Below are 15463 nucleotides of genomic sequence, written 5' to 3' on the forward strand. Positions count from 1 at the left end.
GAGAGAGAGAGAGACAGAAAGCAAGAAATCACCCCCAGGGGGATGGCCATGCTGCAATCCCTTCTCCATTCTCCTCTTGGGATTTTGGGCACACATGCCCAGTATGAAAACTCAGTAATTTCTTGTCCAGACTTTTCTATTTACTAGTCTGGTAACCTCAGACAAATCATGTCATGGAGACTCTGCCTCCCTACATGTAGCGGGGAATGTCTCCTGCAGATCCAGAGATGTCAAGAGGGCCCAGCTGGCTGCCACAGAGGGCCTCTCCAGGTGTCTTCATCTAAAAGTCAACCGTCTCTCCAAGGGACCAGGCTGTAGGCTGCAGCTTTGCTTAGGCAGGAACCAGTGATCTCAGCTCAGCTACTGGTCACTGGGAGCCAAATTTCAGGCTGGACAAGACCTCTCTTTCCCATCCCACCCCCGTTGTCTACTCAGGAAACCAAGCGCAGAAAAGGTTACTTGGTGACCGAGAGGAGAGCTTCAATGAAGAATGTGTTCCTGTGCCCTCCATAGGAATGTTCTATGTGACCAATATTTCACCAATCCAAGGGTGAAAACAAATATTGGTGCTTATTTAGTTGTTTTTATTTTAAGAAATTTTTATTTATTTATTTATTCATTAATTTATTTACTTATTTATTCATTCATTTATTTTAAGTTGACCAGATGTTTGTTTGTTTGTTTATTTATTTATTTTAAGTTGACCAGAGAGGGACAGAGTGAGAGAGAACAAGAGAGACAGAAAGTGAGAAAGTTAGCCACCAGGTCCAGGAATCGAACAACAGTCAGCCATGTAGGAGTCCAGCACCCTAACCACCACACCACCTGCCAACCCAGTGCTTATTAAGTTTAACTTACCTCTTTTAATTGGGTTATCATTCCAAGAACAATCACGTCTCCAATTTTGGCTGTGCTACCCAATAAGGTCTCTACTGTTTTAAGCTGAAATAAAATGAAATTCTTAAAGATTGAAAATACATTCACAAAAAACCTGATGTTTTAACCTAAAATAGTAAAATTTTTAGGTGTACATTTCATTATTTATAACTATTTTACAATAAGAAAACAAAACACAGAATATTTCATTTTATCCTAAAGAAAGTTAAAATATCAAGCATATGATGGACTAGAAAAATTATTCTTGAAGAAACACTGTATTAACTCAGGTCCTTACAAATAACCAAAGTTTCATGCCATAGCATTCCAAATAATAAGTATTTTTTTAAAAGAGTATTTTATTTATCTTTATTTAAATTTGACCAGGGAGGTAGAGTGATTGAAAGGGGGTGGGGGGGGAGTGAGAAAGCAAGCTGCCAGGTCCGGGACTCGAATCGCAGTCAGCCATGTGAAAGTCCAGCACCCTCAACCACCATGCCACCTGCTGGCCCCGGTACAGTTATTTTTTAAATGTAGAAAAGAAACCAATTTATTTCATTTGATTTGATTAATACATCTCAAAAGTTAGTAGACTATTTTAGAGGTTATATTCTTTTTTTTTAAAGAGGTATTTGCCACAGAGCCCATGTGCTCACCAGAGAGAAAGACAGAGAGAAACAGAGACAGTGAGAGGGAAAGTGAGAAATCACCCCCCGTCAAGGGGCATGGCAATGCTGTAATCCCTTCTCCTCCAGTCTTCTCCTGAGATCTTGGGCATGCACACACATATGCCTGGCATGAGTTTCAAGCCACTAGGTCCAGATTCGAACCATGGTTGGCCATGTGGGAGTCCAGCGATGTAACCACTATGCCATCTGCTGGCCCCTAGAAGTTATATTCTAATTTTATTGAGTATTTGAAAGGCTACCATCATTACTTATGTTCTCAATTGGACTGCTATACTTTTATCAGAAAGTTAAGGGGTAACAGCCTCAGCCAGAGTGCGACAAATGAGAGGGTACCACCGAAAAACAGCCGACGCCTCATGAGAGGCCTCACTTCAGTTCCCAGTTGGATAGGGCCCAGTATTTTGAAGGATGAGGGAGGGCAGGAAGGATAATGTTACAAAGTTAAGTTATAAAGTGTAGTAAAATACCAGCAAACAGACTAGGAAGACTAGAACTCTGCCTCGGCGGCCAGAGCTCCCAAAGAGATCCCAAAGGAAGTAGTAGCTTCTATTAGGAGTTTGTAGGCCTCAGGACACTAAGCATGGGCTTCATCATCACAGGGCACGTGGCCAGGCTAGTTAACGACTTCTACAATTACCCCAAGTTTATTTTCACTTAAAATTCATGGCTTAGCGTACAGTGGCAGGCACTGCTACTCAGTAGGCTGAGCTACATAGAAGGCCACATTTGATTCCCAGTCTACCCTAAAAGCCAGACATGGTGGTGTACACCTATATTCCTAGCAACTCATGAGAATGAGGCAGGAGGATCATTACATAGCAAGACCCTGTCCAAAACTAATAATAATATTCATAATTTAAAAATTGAATGTTTGGGACCAGCAGTTAGCATAATGGCTATGTCGCTGGTCTCCCACGTAGTCGACCATGGTTCGCGTCCCGGACCTGGTGGCTTAAACTCACGCCGGGCGCGTGGGCGTGCGTGCCCAAGATCCCGAGAGGAGAATGGAGGAGAAGGGATTGTGGCGTGGCCATCCCCCCTGGGGCGCGATTTCTCGCTTTCTGTCCGTCTGTCTCTCTCTGTCTGTCTGGCGAGCACACGCGCCCTATAGCGAAAACCTCTTCAAAAAAAAAAAAAAAGAGGAACCAGTAGTTAGCGTAATGGCTATGTCGCTGGTCTCCCACGTAGTCGACCATGGTTCGCGTCCCGGACCTGGTGGCTTAAACTCACGCCGGGCGCGTGGGCGTGCGTGCCCAAGATCCCGAGAGGAGAATGGAGGAGAAGGGATTGCAGTGTGACCATCCCCCACTGGGGGGTGATTTCTCGCTTTCTGTCTCTATGTCTCTCTCTGTCTGTCTGGCGAGCACACGCGCCCTATAGCGAAAACCTCTTCAAAAAAAAAAAAAAAAAGAAAAGAAAATTGAATGATTCATTATTGAGCAATAAATATTATTGTAAAATTATATTCACATACCACCCCGCCCCCCCCAATAACTAGGACAACATTCTAACCTGGAATTTGCTTCCACTTTCATCAGGGTGAGAACCTATCACTGGAGGAGTAAACAACTCATGTCTGTGGGTCCTCTGTAAAAAAAGAAACATTCACATGAAATACTGTAACAGACATTTAAAACTAAGATTCATTAAAACAGTACCCTGATAAAACACTATCCTTAAACTGTTGCTATTACCTAGTCTCAAACAGTTGAAAACCCATATGATTTAACATACAAATATCTAGTATAGATTGATGATCTCCACTCCAAAAATCTGAATTCCAAATGCTCCCAAGTATGGAAAACTATGCACCTTATCTCACATGATAGATCGCAGTCAAAATGTTACACTACAAAACTACTATATAAAGCCAACTCTGGTGCAGTTGTAATTCACTGCTCAAGAGAAGCTGGATCCCACATGGCAGCTGTGGTTTGAATCCCCAACCTGGTCAGCCTGAAACACACCAGGAATGCACGCAAGTACCCAAGGCCTGACAGATTACAGTAAGGAAGTAAGGGAATCATGGCGTACCAGACCCCAAGGAAGGTGCCTTGATTTTTCCATTGAATGCATTGTCTGTCTCTTATAGCACATATACAATTCTATTTTATATCACATTTGTGCATGTCTTTAACTTCATAGACGGTAAACTACTTGAAGGCAGTAGAATGGGGCAGGCAAAGGTTGGGCTCCATTCTATCTCTACCCACTAGATTTGTGATCTTTGGACAAATCACAAAACTCTAGGCCTCAGTTTCTTCACCTGTAAAATAGGAATAGTAAAAGCATTTATACATATATTAGTGCTGTGAGAATTGAATGACGTAAATAATGTACTCTAAGTGCCAGCCACAGGGCCTGGCCTAACAAAATCACGTATTAAACATTAGCTACAACTTCTATCACCATCATTATTAATAAGAGAAAATATTTTCATTCATCTCTGTATCTTCTATCTTCTCAATCACAGAAACCCAATAACAGTCTATTTTAAAAATTATCATTATTTTGCTTTCCAAGTTAGACAAGCAGAATGGCTCCCACCAAGAAGGGTGGCAAGAAGAAGGGCCATTCTGCCATCAACGAGGTGGTGACCTGGGAATACACCATCAACGTTCACCAGAGCATCCATGGCATGGGCTTCAAGGAAAGTGCCCCACGGGCTCTCAAAGCCAGAAATTTGTCATGAAGGAAATTGGGACTCCAGATGTTCACATTGAAACTAGGCTCAACAAAGGTGTCTGGGCCAAAGGCATAGGAACGTCCTGTATCACATTCATGGGCGGTTGTCCAGAAAACGTCACGAGGATGAAGATTCACCCAGCAAGTGCTATACTCTGGTGACCTCTGTATCTGTTACCACTTTCAAAAATGTGCAATGTGGATGAGAACTAACTGCTGATTTTCAAAAAAAGTTATAAAACCAAACAAAAAACTATTATTTTAATTGCCATAGGGCATGTATGCTCACCAGAGAGAGACAGGAAAACAAAGTCTGGAGAGGGGGGAGTGGAGAAAGCACCCCACAACAAGGCCTGGTTATGATGAAATCATTCCTCTGTTTTTCCATCCTGGCAGGATTTTTGGCATGCATGCACATGCACTCAGTCTATTGTTCAAGCCACTAGGGCTAGATTCAAAGCACTGTCAGCATGTGGTATCCAGCTCCCCTCACTAACTACAGAGAGGCCACCCATAACAGTATTGAGTGACCAACTTTGGATAACAAAATTTCATCTTTAAGTATCCCTAAGATTTCCCTAAGCTAAAGTCTCTTTTTATCCCCAACTTACTTACCTGGTGCAAAATGGTGTATCGTTCACGAAACAGTTCTGCTTTGTCTCTTGCCGTTCCAAATAAATTTGGTGCAGGATGGTTAGTCATTACCAGACTAGAAAGAAAGAATGCATGTTTTGATAATCATAATACACAAAGGTGGGACAAGAGTGAAACATGAGATTATATATCTTCTGAGAAAAGTGTACATTTGAAATTATCTTAAAATCAATACATGGCATACTTACGGAAGAAATTTCTTTCTTTCTGAATTGTACACAAAGCGTGGAACATCAAATGCTCCTATGATATTGAAAATATGGTCTCTGAAAAACATTCCACAGAAACATGAGCATGATTTACTAAAACACAGGTATTCTAGGTGAACATAATAATTTGCACTACAGGGGTCAGCAGGTAGGTGGCATGATGGTTAAGGTGCTGGCCAACCACAGTTTGAGTCCTAGACCTGGCGGCTTGCATTTTCACTCTCTCTCTCTCTTTCTCTCTCTGCTTCTCTATGGTCAAATTTAAAAAGTGATAATGATGAATAAAATTAAATAATTCTTAAGAAAATAATTTGCACTACAACCCTACGTCATTTATAAAGTACTTTTCATATTTTCTCAGGCCATGTACACAATTTCTTAGTATCAAAAACAATATGGAAATAATTATTTTTTTCCCCTCTTTTATGAGAAAGAGGCTGAGAGGAAGGGAAGGGAAGAGATACAGAAATAGACATTTTTGGAATGTTTTGCTGTGTGACGATCCTCCTGTCCTAGTCTGCCCATCAACCAGGACCACTGGCAGGTGCAAAAGTGGCCAGTGTGTCCAGGTTGGCTCAGAACCTGGGTCTTCTATGAAGCTTTCAGCCTCCCAGGCAGTGGTTCCACCTGTACACCATCACAGCTGAGCCTGGGGCCTAAAATTTTTAACTTAGACATTTTCCTTTCAAGAAATAAGAAAGTAAAGTCAATATCCTCAAGGAAAAAAATTAATCAAGTTAACCTAATTAAGAATTCCAGGGGCCAGGAGGTGGCAGGGCAGTTAAGGCACTTGATCCCACATGCCAAATCTGTGATTCAAGTCCCAGCCCTTGTAGCCTGAAAAACACTTTGGGGGGAACCAGCAGGTGGCAGTTAAGGCGCTGGACACTCCCATGTGGTCAATCACGGTTCGAGTCCCGGACCTGGCGACTTGCTTTCTCAGTTTCCCTTTCTCTCCCTGTGTGTGTGTCTCTCTCTAGTCAAATTAAAATAAACAAATGAATAAATAAAATCAAATGATTATTTAAAAACACACACACACATTGGGTACGTGTGTGTGCCAAAAAGTTCTGAGAGAATGGAGGAGAAGGGATTATGGCATGACCATTCCTCTGGTGGGTGATTTCTCACTTTCCTTCTATCTGTGCCTCTCTCTCTCTCTCTGGCAAAGTACACATGCCCCATGGCAAAAATATCTAAGAAAAAGAGAATTTCATCTGCTGAAAAAGAACATTCATATATAAATAGTCACATCATATAGAAATCTCTCCCTATAAACTATTTTTATGAATTACTTCATATTATTGAAGAATATGATTCATTTCCAACAACCTTTAAAATTGAAAATATCATATAAAAGTGTCCCAGAAGAACAGAAAAAGAATATAAAAGTAACTCCCTGAAGTCTGGCTATCCATGAGATTTATAGTATTAGAGATGGAAAATAAACAAAAATTTACTTTGGACACCATTAATAACATAACCATGTTTAAAAGAGGTAAAGAGAAAAAAAAGTCATGGCACAATTACATATATATTCCAACCTAAAAAAAACCCTTCTCTACAATTGTATGTTTAGCACCAAATTTGAATATGGTAAAAAAGGTTCATGGTTCCCTAGTAACAAATAGAGAGTAGCAGAGAATCGGCAGACTTAAGAAAAACTAGATTCCAGACAAGATTCACTATTTTCTTTTTTGTGTGTTTGCCAGAGGGCATGTACACGCACCATAGAGAGACAGAGAGGCAAGAAAGAGAGGGAAGAGAAAGCACCTCCATGAAGAATAGTCATGCCACAATCCCTTATCCTCCATCTCTTCCTCCTCCCAAGACTTTGGCACACACACACGACCAAAATGTTTCTCAAGCCACCAGATCTAGGACTCATAGCAAGTTTGGCCATGTGGAATCCACATGCCTTAACCATCAAACCACCGAGCTGGTCTTCCACTATCTTCTAGTGAACCTGTATTGGCAAGTTATTTCACTTATCATGCCATTTCTTCATCTATAATCATGAGAGCCAGGACCAACAGATGGCGCAGTGGTCACGTTGCTGGACTCCCATGTAGTTGACCGTGGTTTTAGTCCTAGACCCAGCAGCTTCAAATTCACACCGGGCACATGTGTGTGTGTGCCCAAGATCCCAAGAAGAGAATGGAGAAGGGATCGCAGCATGGCCATCCCCTTGAGGGGTGACTTCTCTCTTTCCGTCTCTCTGTCCTTCTGTCTCCCTGGTGAGCACATGTACCCTATAGCCAAAATCTCTCTTTTAACACAAATAAAAAAGAGAGAGAGAGGAGGAGAAAGCCTTTCTCTTACACTATAACAGAAAAACTTTCTAACAATTAAAGCTGCAAAGACCTTTTTTCCCAGTCAGTCCCCACTGGCCTCTATATTGGCTGACTATAATAGAGAAGCAGCCTGATAGAAACAAGTGACTTGAGGGTAAACAAGGAGTAATGCCTATTTTAGGATTAGAGTCCTTAAACAGCAGTCTGGTACAATCATTCTTAATTTCTGCTGATGGCTGTAGGGCTGTGTTATTGTACTCTAACATTTTAAATAGAATTCACAAGGGTAAAATTAAAGTTCTTCCATTTCTCTATTTTTTTTTTTTTTTTTAGCATTTCTAGTAAGTTTTGACGGGGTAAAGGTTTAAATTACCAAAATAAGGGTAACGATTTCTTTCAGTCATCTTCACTGCCTCAAACAGAAAAGAACTGCTAAAATTAAAACTATCTTGGGCCAGCAGGTGGCACGGTGGCTAAAGTCCCACATGGCCGACCGGAGTGTGAGTTCCGGACCTGGTGGCTTAACAATCATGCTGGGTGCAGGTGCGTGGATGCCCGAAATCCTGAGAGAAGACTGGAGAAGGGATTGAGGGAGCAATCCTCCCCCCCCAGCAAGCATAGGCACCCTGGAGCAAAAACAAAAATGAAAATGGTCGGGACCAGCAGTTAGCGTCATGGCTATGTCGCTGGACTCCCATGTAGTTGATCACGGCTCGAGTCCCGGACCCAGTGGGCTTAAACTCATGCTGGGCGTGTGTGCGTGCGTGCCCAAGATCCCAAGAGGAGAATGGAGGAGAAGGGATTGCGGTGTGGCCATCCCCCCTGGGGGGGTGATTTCTCGCTTTCTGTCTCTCTGTCTCTGTCTGTCTGTCTAGCAAGCACACGCGCCCTATAGCAAAAAAAAACTCTCAAAAAAAAGAAAGAAAATGGTCTCTGCCCATTTCCCAGATGTTTCCCTTCTAGTTAAACCTCATGAATTTAGAAGGTATTGTATCCAAAGAAGAAAAGGAAAGAGGGATATCCAGAGAAATAAAACTTAGGAAAATCATTGCCATATAAATTCCTACACCTATAAACGTGAGACAGAGGGAAGAGCCGTAATACCCCTGGGGGCTCCACCTCTCTTGCTGTTCACCAGGTGACCAAGTTAAATCACTGCACCCTCTCTGGGCTCAGCACTTTCCTAAGAACAAAAATAAACCACACTTCTGAATATTCAGTTCAATTCATTCGTAGCATACAGAATATAAAATCGGACCAGCTGGGTAAGCAGCAAACGTCAGTAATGGTACAAATAACATTATAAAGTCAAATCCGAGGAAAAATGCTAAAGATAAGTTATTTAATAATGAACTTTAAAACTGAAGCAATCACTTATGAAGAAACACAAAAATTACCACAGCTACCACTGTTGGAAAGGTTGGCCAAAATTATTTTACCAAGAAAAATCATTAAAATGCAGCCCGCAATAACATCTCCAATGGGGAAAAAGTTCGTTTTATCGACATACAGAGTTTCATCTACCGACTGACTGCATTCCTGGACTGCTGCTTCCACTACAGACCGTTCGATCATATTTGATGACACTGCAAAGAAAATTTCAGAATTGAATTTTAAAAACAGGTATAATAAAGTAGTTTTTTTCAGAGTTAGGCCTTTTCCTAAACATAATCTTCAAACGCTGTCACTAGGTTTCTCATTATATACTTTTAACAATAAAAGCGGTATCTCAAATACCACATTTTCTCCTGTTATATTTTACAATGCTAGACATTATTCTTTCTGTTTATCTCCAATTTTGTTTCCATTAATCAATGACTCTCTCTCCCCTGCCATTCTTCTCAGTGTCCCATAGTCACCGTACAACTTTCTCCTTCCATGAGGTCTTTTTTCCAATTCCCACATATGAGAAAAACATGTATTTTCTCGACCTGGCTTATTTCTCTGATATAATACCCTCCAGGCTCACTCATTTCATCTCAAGGGACTGGATTTAATCCTTTATAATGGCTACATAGTATTCTATTGTGTATATGTATATGTTTGGGTGTGTAAACATAGATGTATATAAGATGCAAAAATACATGTAATGAAATATAGGTGTGTGTATGTATATCTGCCACATCCATTATCCATTCATCTGTAGACAGATATGTAGGGTGAGTCCTTAGTGGCTATTGTGAATAATGCCACAAAAAAAAAACTGGGGTGAGGACCAGCAGTTAGCATAATGGCTATGTCGCTGGACTCCCATGTAGTCGACCGTGGTTCAAGTCCCGGACCTGGTGGCTTAAACTCATACCAGGCGCATGTGTGTGTGTGCCCACGCTCCTGAGAGGAGAATGAAGGAGAAGGGATTGTGGCATGGCCATCCCTACAGGGGGTGATTTCTCACTTTCCATCTCTCTGTGTCTGTTTTTCTGGCGAGCGCACACGACCTATAGCAAAAACCTCTCCCAAAAGAAAAGAAAAGAAACGAAACAAAACACTGGGGTGCAGATATCTTTACACATACTGATTTCCTTTCCTTTGGATATATACAACATGTGGAAGTTAGCTTCTATCCTCCTGGGCACTAGAAACACTGGACATATTTTTGTGTTGAGAAGAGCATTTTTCCTTTATAGGACTACGCTTATAGTATAAGGTTAAGTATTTTATATAAAGAGCTCTGAAGAAAGGTTAAATCAAGAAGGGAGAATTGGCACTGCTTTCTTACTCTCTCCCCCCAAATGTATTAAATTAGATTTTAATTTAATCTAATTTAATACACAGCAATAAGCAGAGAGACAAAAGTGACTAAAGGACCAGATCAAAATTACAAATCAAGTGCAGGAAAATGACTCTGACAATTCCACTGGGGCAGGAGGTAAATGCCAAAGTGTCCACGGAGAATATCCTGAAATTACAACTGAACTAAAGGTATTACTCCTGGAGGGAAAACGCTACCATGCATATATATTATAATAGACATTGCTCTCTCTTAAAAGTTTGCTAGGGTGGATACACTTGCCAGAGAGAGGAGAGGGAAAACCATCCCTACATGGGTCATAGTCAAACCGCAATCCCTTCTTCTCCATCCTATTAGGACTTGGGGCATGCACATACGTGTGCCTAGCATATTTTTTAAGCCGTTGCATCTGGGACTGTGCTATTGGCCATTAGCATCTTTAACCTGTAGGGCATGGGGCTGGCCCAACACTGTGTCATCTTATACTGAATCCACTAGAAAGCATAGGGGATGGGGCCAGCAGGTGGTATAGTGGTTAAGGCACTGGGCTCCCACATGGCCAACTGCAGCTGAGTTCCAGACCTAGTAGTCTGCTTTCTCACTTTCCCTCTCTCTCTCTCTGTCTCTTGCTGGTATTTTTTTGTTTAATTATAATAAGAAATAAAGTTAAATAAGTAATTCTTTAAAAAAAAAAGAAAGAAAGAAAACCCAGAAGAAACTTTTGAAGATATTGGAGTAGGCAAAGATTTCTTAAATAAAATCCCTAAAGTACAGGCAATGGTTCGTAAAATAGACCAGTGGAATTACATCAAGCTAAAAAGCTTCATCACAGCAAAAGAAACTGTAACTAAAGTGAAAAGAACCTTTGGAATGGGAGAAAATATTTGCAAATGATTCCTCACATAAGGTATTGATATCTAAAATATATAGGAAACTCAAGTGGTCCCCCATTAAAAAAAAGAAATAATCCAATTTAAAAATGGGCAAATAGGGGACCAGCAGGTGGCATTGGTAGGTAAGGTGCTGGACACTCCCACATGGGTGATAATGGTTCAAGTTCTGGATCTGGTGGCTTGCTTTCTTACTCTCTCTCTCTCTCTCTCTCTCTGGCTAATCAAACTGGAAAATAATAACAATAAATAAAATTATATAAAATAATCCTTAAAAAAAAGTAGGCAAATGAATTGAACAGACGACTCTCCAAGGAAGACTTACAAATGGCCAAGAGCCATCTGAAAAAATCTTCTGTCTCTCATCATAAGGGAAATGCAAATTAAAACTGCAATGAGATATCATTTAACTCCAGTCAGAATGGCTAGGATCAAAAAAATAAAGGAGGATAGGTGTTGGCGAGGCTGTGGTGAAAAAGGAACACTCTTACTCTGTTGATGAGAATATAAATTAACCTCTATAGAAAACAATACAGAGATTTCTCAAAAACCTACAACTATAACTTCCATATGACCCAGCAAACCCACTGCTTGGTATCTACCCAAAGGATAAAAAACACTCAATCAGAAAGATACTTGCAGGCTCATGTTTACTGCAGCATTCTTTTTCTTCTTTTAGAGAGATTTTTGCTACAGGGCATGAACACTTGTCAAAGAGACAGAAACACTTGTCAGAGAGACCAAAAGTGAGAAATCATTCCCCGGGAAGATGGCCACACCACAATCCCTTCTCCTCCATTCCCTTCTCAGGATCTTTGGCATGCATGCACACAAGCCCAATGTGAGTTTTAAGCCTCCAAGTTGGGAACATGAACTGCAGTGAACTACGTGGGAATCCAGCAATGTAACCATTACATCATCTCCTGGTCCCATGTAGCATTCTTCACAATTGCTAAAACATGGAACCAATCTAAGTGTCCAAAAACTGAAGAATGGGTTGAAAACAGTGACACATATATACTATGGAATATTACATAGCTATAAAAAACAATGAGATCCTATTTGACTCAAAATAGATGAATATAAAAGATTAATGTTGAGCAAAGTGAGCCAGACTTTAAAAGATAAACATTATATGGGGACCAGCAGGTGGCGTGGTGGTTAGGGCACTAGACACTCCGACATGGCGGAATGCGGTTCGAATACCGGACCTGGTGGCTTGCTTTCTCACTTTCCCTCTCTCTCCTTCTGTGTATCTCTCTCTGGTCTAATTAAAATAAATGAATGAATAAATAAAATTATATAAATAATACTTTAAGAAAAAGATAAACATTATATATCCCCACTCAATTTGTACTGAGTGTCTGTACTTTATGGCAGAGGCTCAAAGATCTGAAGATGATGGCGGAGAGGATCAATGTGGATGCTAGTGATAATAAGTGGGGAAGTGTTTAGTAGAGAATGAGAGGTGGGTGGTAGGTATGAAAAAAAGGAAAAGATTATATATGATAAACTTTGGTTTACAAGGAAAAACAAAACTTTTTTTTTGTATTGTCTGAAAAAGTTCACAACAGTGTGTATCTGTTCATTTATCTGTCATTACAAGAGCACTTTGCCTAATAGAAAGGACTGACTAGTATGCGAAATGGTTACAATTTTCTGTGAAATTGTAGTTTAACCTTAATTTGTATCTATAAATTATTACTATAAACATCATCTGTATTTTTTTTTAAGGAGCTCATCTGTATTTTTGATACATAAGAAATTACAACTGACTTTCCCACTATACACGATGGCAGGCGATAAAGCTGCAAAGCAAGATACTAAGGAGAAGAAACCTGAAGCCAAGAAGGCTGATGCCAGTGGCAAGGTTAAAAAGGGTGACCCCAAGGCTAAAAAGCCCAAGAAGGGGAAGCCCCATTGCAGCCGAAACCCGTCCTAGTCCGGGGCATCAGCAGTTACTCCTGGTCTGCCATGTATTCCAGGAAGGCCATGTACAAGAGGAAATACTCGGCCACTAAATCCAGGATCGAAAAGAAAAAGGAGAAGGTTTTGCAACTGTCACAAAACCGGTTGGTGGAGACAAGAATGGTGTTACCCGGGTGGTTAAACTGCGCAAAATGCCTAGGTATTATCCTACTGAAGATGTGCCTCTAAAGTTGTTGAGCCACGGCAAAAAAACCTTCAGTCAGCATGTGAGAAAGCTGCGAGCCAGCATCACTCCCAGGACCATTCTGATCATCCTCACTGGACGCCAGAGGCAAGAAAGTGGTTTTCCTGGAGCAGCTGAGCAGTGGCTTGCTCCTTGTTACTGGACCACTGGTTCTTAATCGAGTTCCACTGCGTAGAACACACCAGAAATCTGTCATTGCCACCTCCACGAAAATTGATATTAGCAAAATAAAAATCCCAAAGCACCTTACCAATGCTTACTTCAAGAAAAGAAACTGTGGAAGCCCAGACACCAGGAAGGGAGATCTTCAACACAGAGAAGGAGAGATACAAGATTTCAGAGCAGCGCAAGATTGATAGGAAAGCTGTGGATTCGCAAATTTTACCAAAAATCAAAGCTGTTCCTCAGCCCCAGGGCTACCTGCGATCCATGTTTGCCCTTACAAATGGAGTTTATCCTCACAAATTGGTGTTCTAGATTTTTTGGCCAAGAACCTAATTAAATAACTGATCATAAAAAGAAAAAAAAAAGAAATTACAACTGAAAATTTTACCAATGTTTTCTGAATGAACTGAATAAAATTTTTGGGGGGGAGAACTACTGAATCCTCCATTTCAATTGAAATCTCTAACTCTGAGAATGCAGAACTATCAATATATGAACAGTTTGGGAATTATCAGAAAATGCTACTTACAGGGCTGCTTTTCAACTGCATCAATGATCTTTTCCAATGTATCTTCGAGTTCTAATTCATTGATGGATTGAAGAGTTTCTGTGAGGTATTTAATAGCTTCACTGACAAGAGAAGGAATAAAAGATGAGGCAAGTCATCGGTGCCTATATGTTAAGTTTTATACCAAAAGCGGCAGACACTCAGCCATCTGGCAATGAAATTAAGATCTGACCACGCTTTCCTTGGAGCAGTACTCATCTTTCCTCCACCTTCTGAACAAACCATCCTCTATCCTTATAACCATTCTTTCTTTTTTCCATCGGATTTGTGGGCTTACTAGAGAAAGAGACAGTGAGAGGAAAAGTGAGGAATTGCCCCCTTAGGGTGGAGAGGAGTCCATGCTGCAATCCTTTCTCCTCCGTTCTCCTCCTGTGATTCTTGGCACACACGCACACGTGCCTGGCGTGAGTTTCAAGCTGCCAGGTCCAGGACTTGAACTGTGGTCAGACATGCTGGAGTCCAGCGCTAGTCACACACCTGATGCCTTGAAAAACACTCCCACACATGCCCAAAGTCCCAAGAGAAGGGATTGCAGTGTGGCCACCCTCTCTGAGGGGCGTTTATTCACTTTCCCTGTCTCTGTCTCTTCACCCAGCACAACACCCTATAGCAAATTTTTAAAAGTAAGTAAACTCCCAGAAAACTTACAGTTACCAAAACAAACAAAACAAGTACAAGAGCAATTAAATGTTGGTACAGAAAAGTATATCCAACACATTAGACATTTATGTATAAAATACTGTAGCCATGGGGCCAGCAGGTGGCGTGGTGGTTAAGGATGTTGGACTCCCACAGGGCCCACCATGGTTCAAGTCCTGGACCTAGAGGCTTGCTTCCTTGCTCGCTTTCTCTCTCTCTCATTCTGTCCCTCTCTGGTCAAATATAAATGAATAAATAAATAAATAAAATTTTAAAAAACAATACTGTAGTCTTAAGAAACAAAGCAGATTTAATGAATGGATCTTGGAAAGTTCTTTCTATAGGTCTTAACACAGATGGCCAGGAAACCTGACTTAGAGAAAAATGGCAAAGGAACTCTTAAAAAAAAGAGAAAAATTCCAGGAAGACACCTAGAAATATGCTTAAGATCTACCCATGTTTAATTCTCCAAGAAAACAATATCTGATGCAAAAGTGGGAAGGTTGGGGGAGGGCACTTCAATCTACACTATAAATTGGCAAATATTGACACGTATATAGACTTCCCAGATCTCTCGTTTGAAGTCTCAGAAACTGCGTGCACTAGTGTTGTCACGAGCCTGAAAGTGCCCATGTCACCGTGCTAACAAATGACTGGACGAGACACACCGCCGCCTTCATCGGCTAGGATGGCATGTGCTGGGGAGAATCTTGTTCCACCCGGAAGAAATATTTCCCTGCACAAACGCTGGGGAAACCTGCAAATTAAGCATTGACAGCCTCAAGATCCTGCCAGATCGTCCTTGCTTCCTAGAACTTTTTAAGGAGTCTCTGTCACCTAAAGTCAAGCTCTCTCTCGGCGGGCGGGGAGCGGCTTCGGCGCGTCTGGCT

At 41.1% G+C, this 15463-nt stretch overlaps 1 protein-coding gene across 4 annotated transcripts in view; it reads right to left on the reverse strand.

Moving 5' to 3' along the window:
* The window catches only part of POLE2 (DNA polymerase epsilon 2, accessory subunit), a 47470-nt gene that overhangs the window by 19533 nt on the left and 12474 nt on the right, over window positions 1-15463 (reverse strand). For 3 of the 4 annotated variants that reach the window (XM_014592443.2, XM_006160497.3, XM_006160496.3), the window contains exons 2-7: window positions 13896-13996; window positions 8918-8993; window positions 5093-5170; window positions 4866-4959; window positions 3078-3152; window positions 859-942 (exon numbers count right to left, since the gene is read on the reverse strand). In XM_014592443.2, the coding sequence (XP_014447929.1) occupies window positions 859-942; window positions 3078-3152; window positions 4866-4959; window positions 5093-5170; window positions 8918-8993; window positions 13896-13996 (508 nt within the window). The remainder of the gene's footprint in view (window positions 1-858; window positions 943-3077; window positions 3153-4865; window positions 4960-5092; window positions 5171-8917; window positions 8994-13895; window positions 13997-15463) is intronic. The other variant, XM_027776635.1, reaches the window with a different exon arrangement.

This window comes from Tupaia chinensis, unplaced genomic scaffold (assembly GCF_000334495.1).
Source record: "Tupaia chinensis unplaced genomic scaffold, TupChi_1.0 Scaffold000688_1, whole genome shotgun sequence".
Classification (NCBI taxonomy): domain Eukaryota; kingdom Metazoa; phylum Chordata; class Mammalia; order Scandentia; family Tupaiidae; genus Tupaia; species Tupaia belangeri.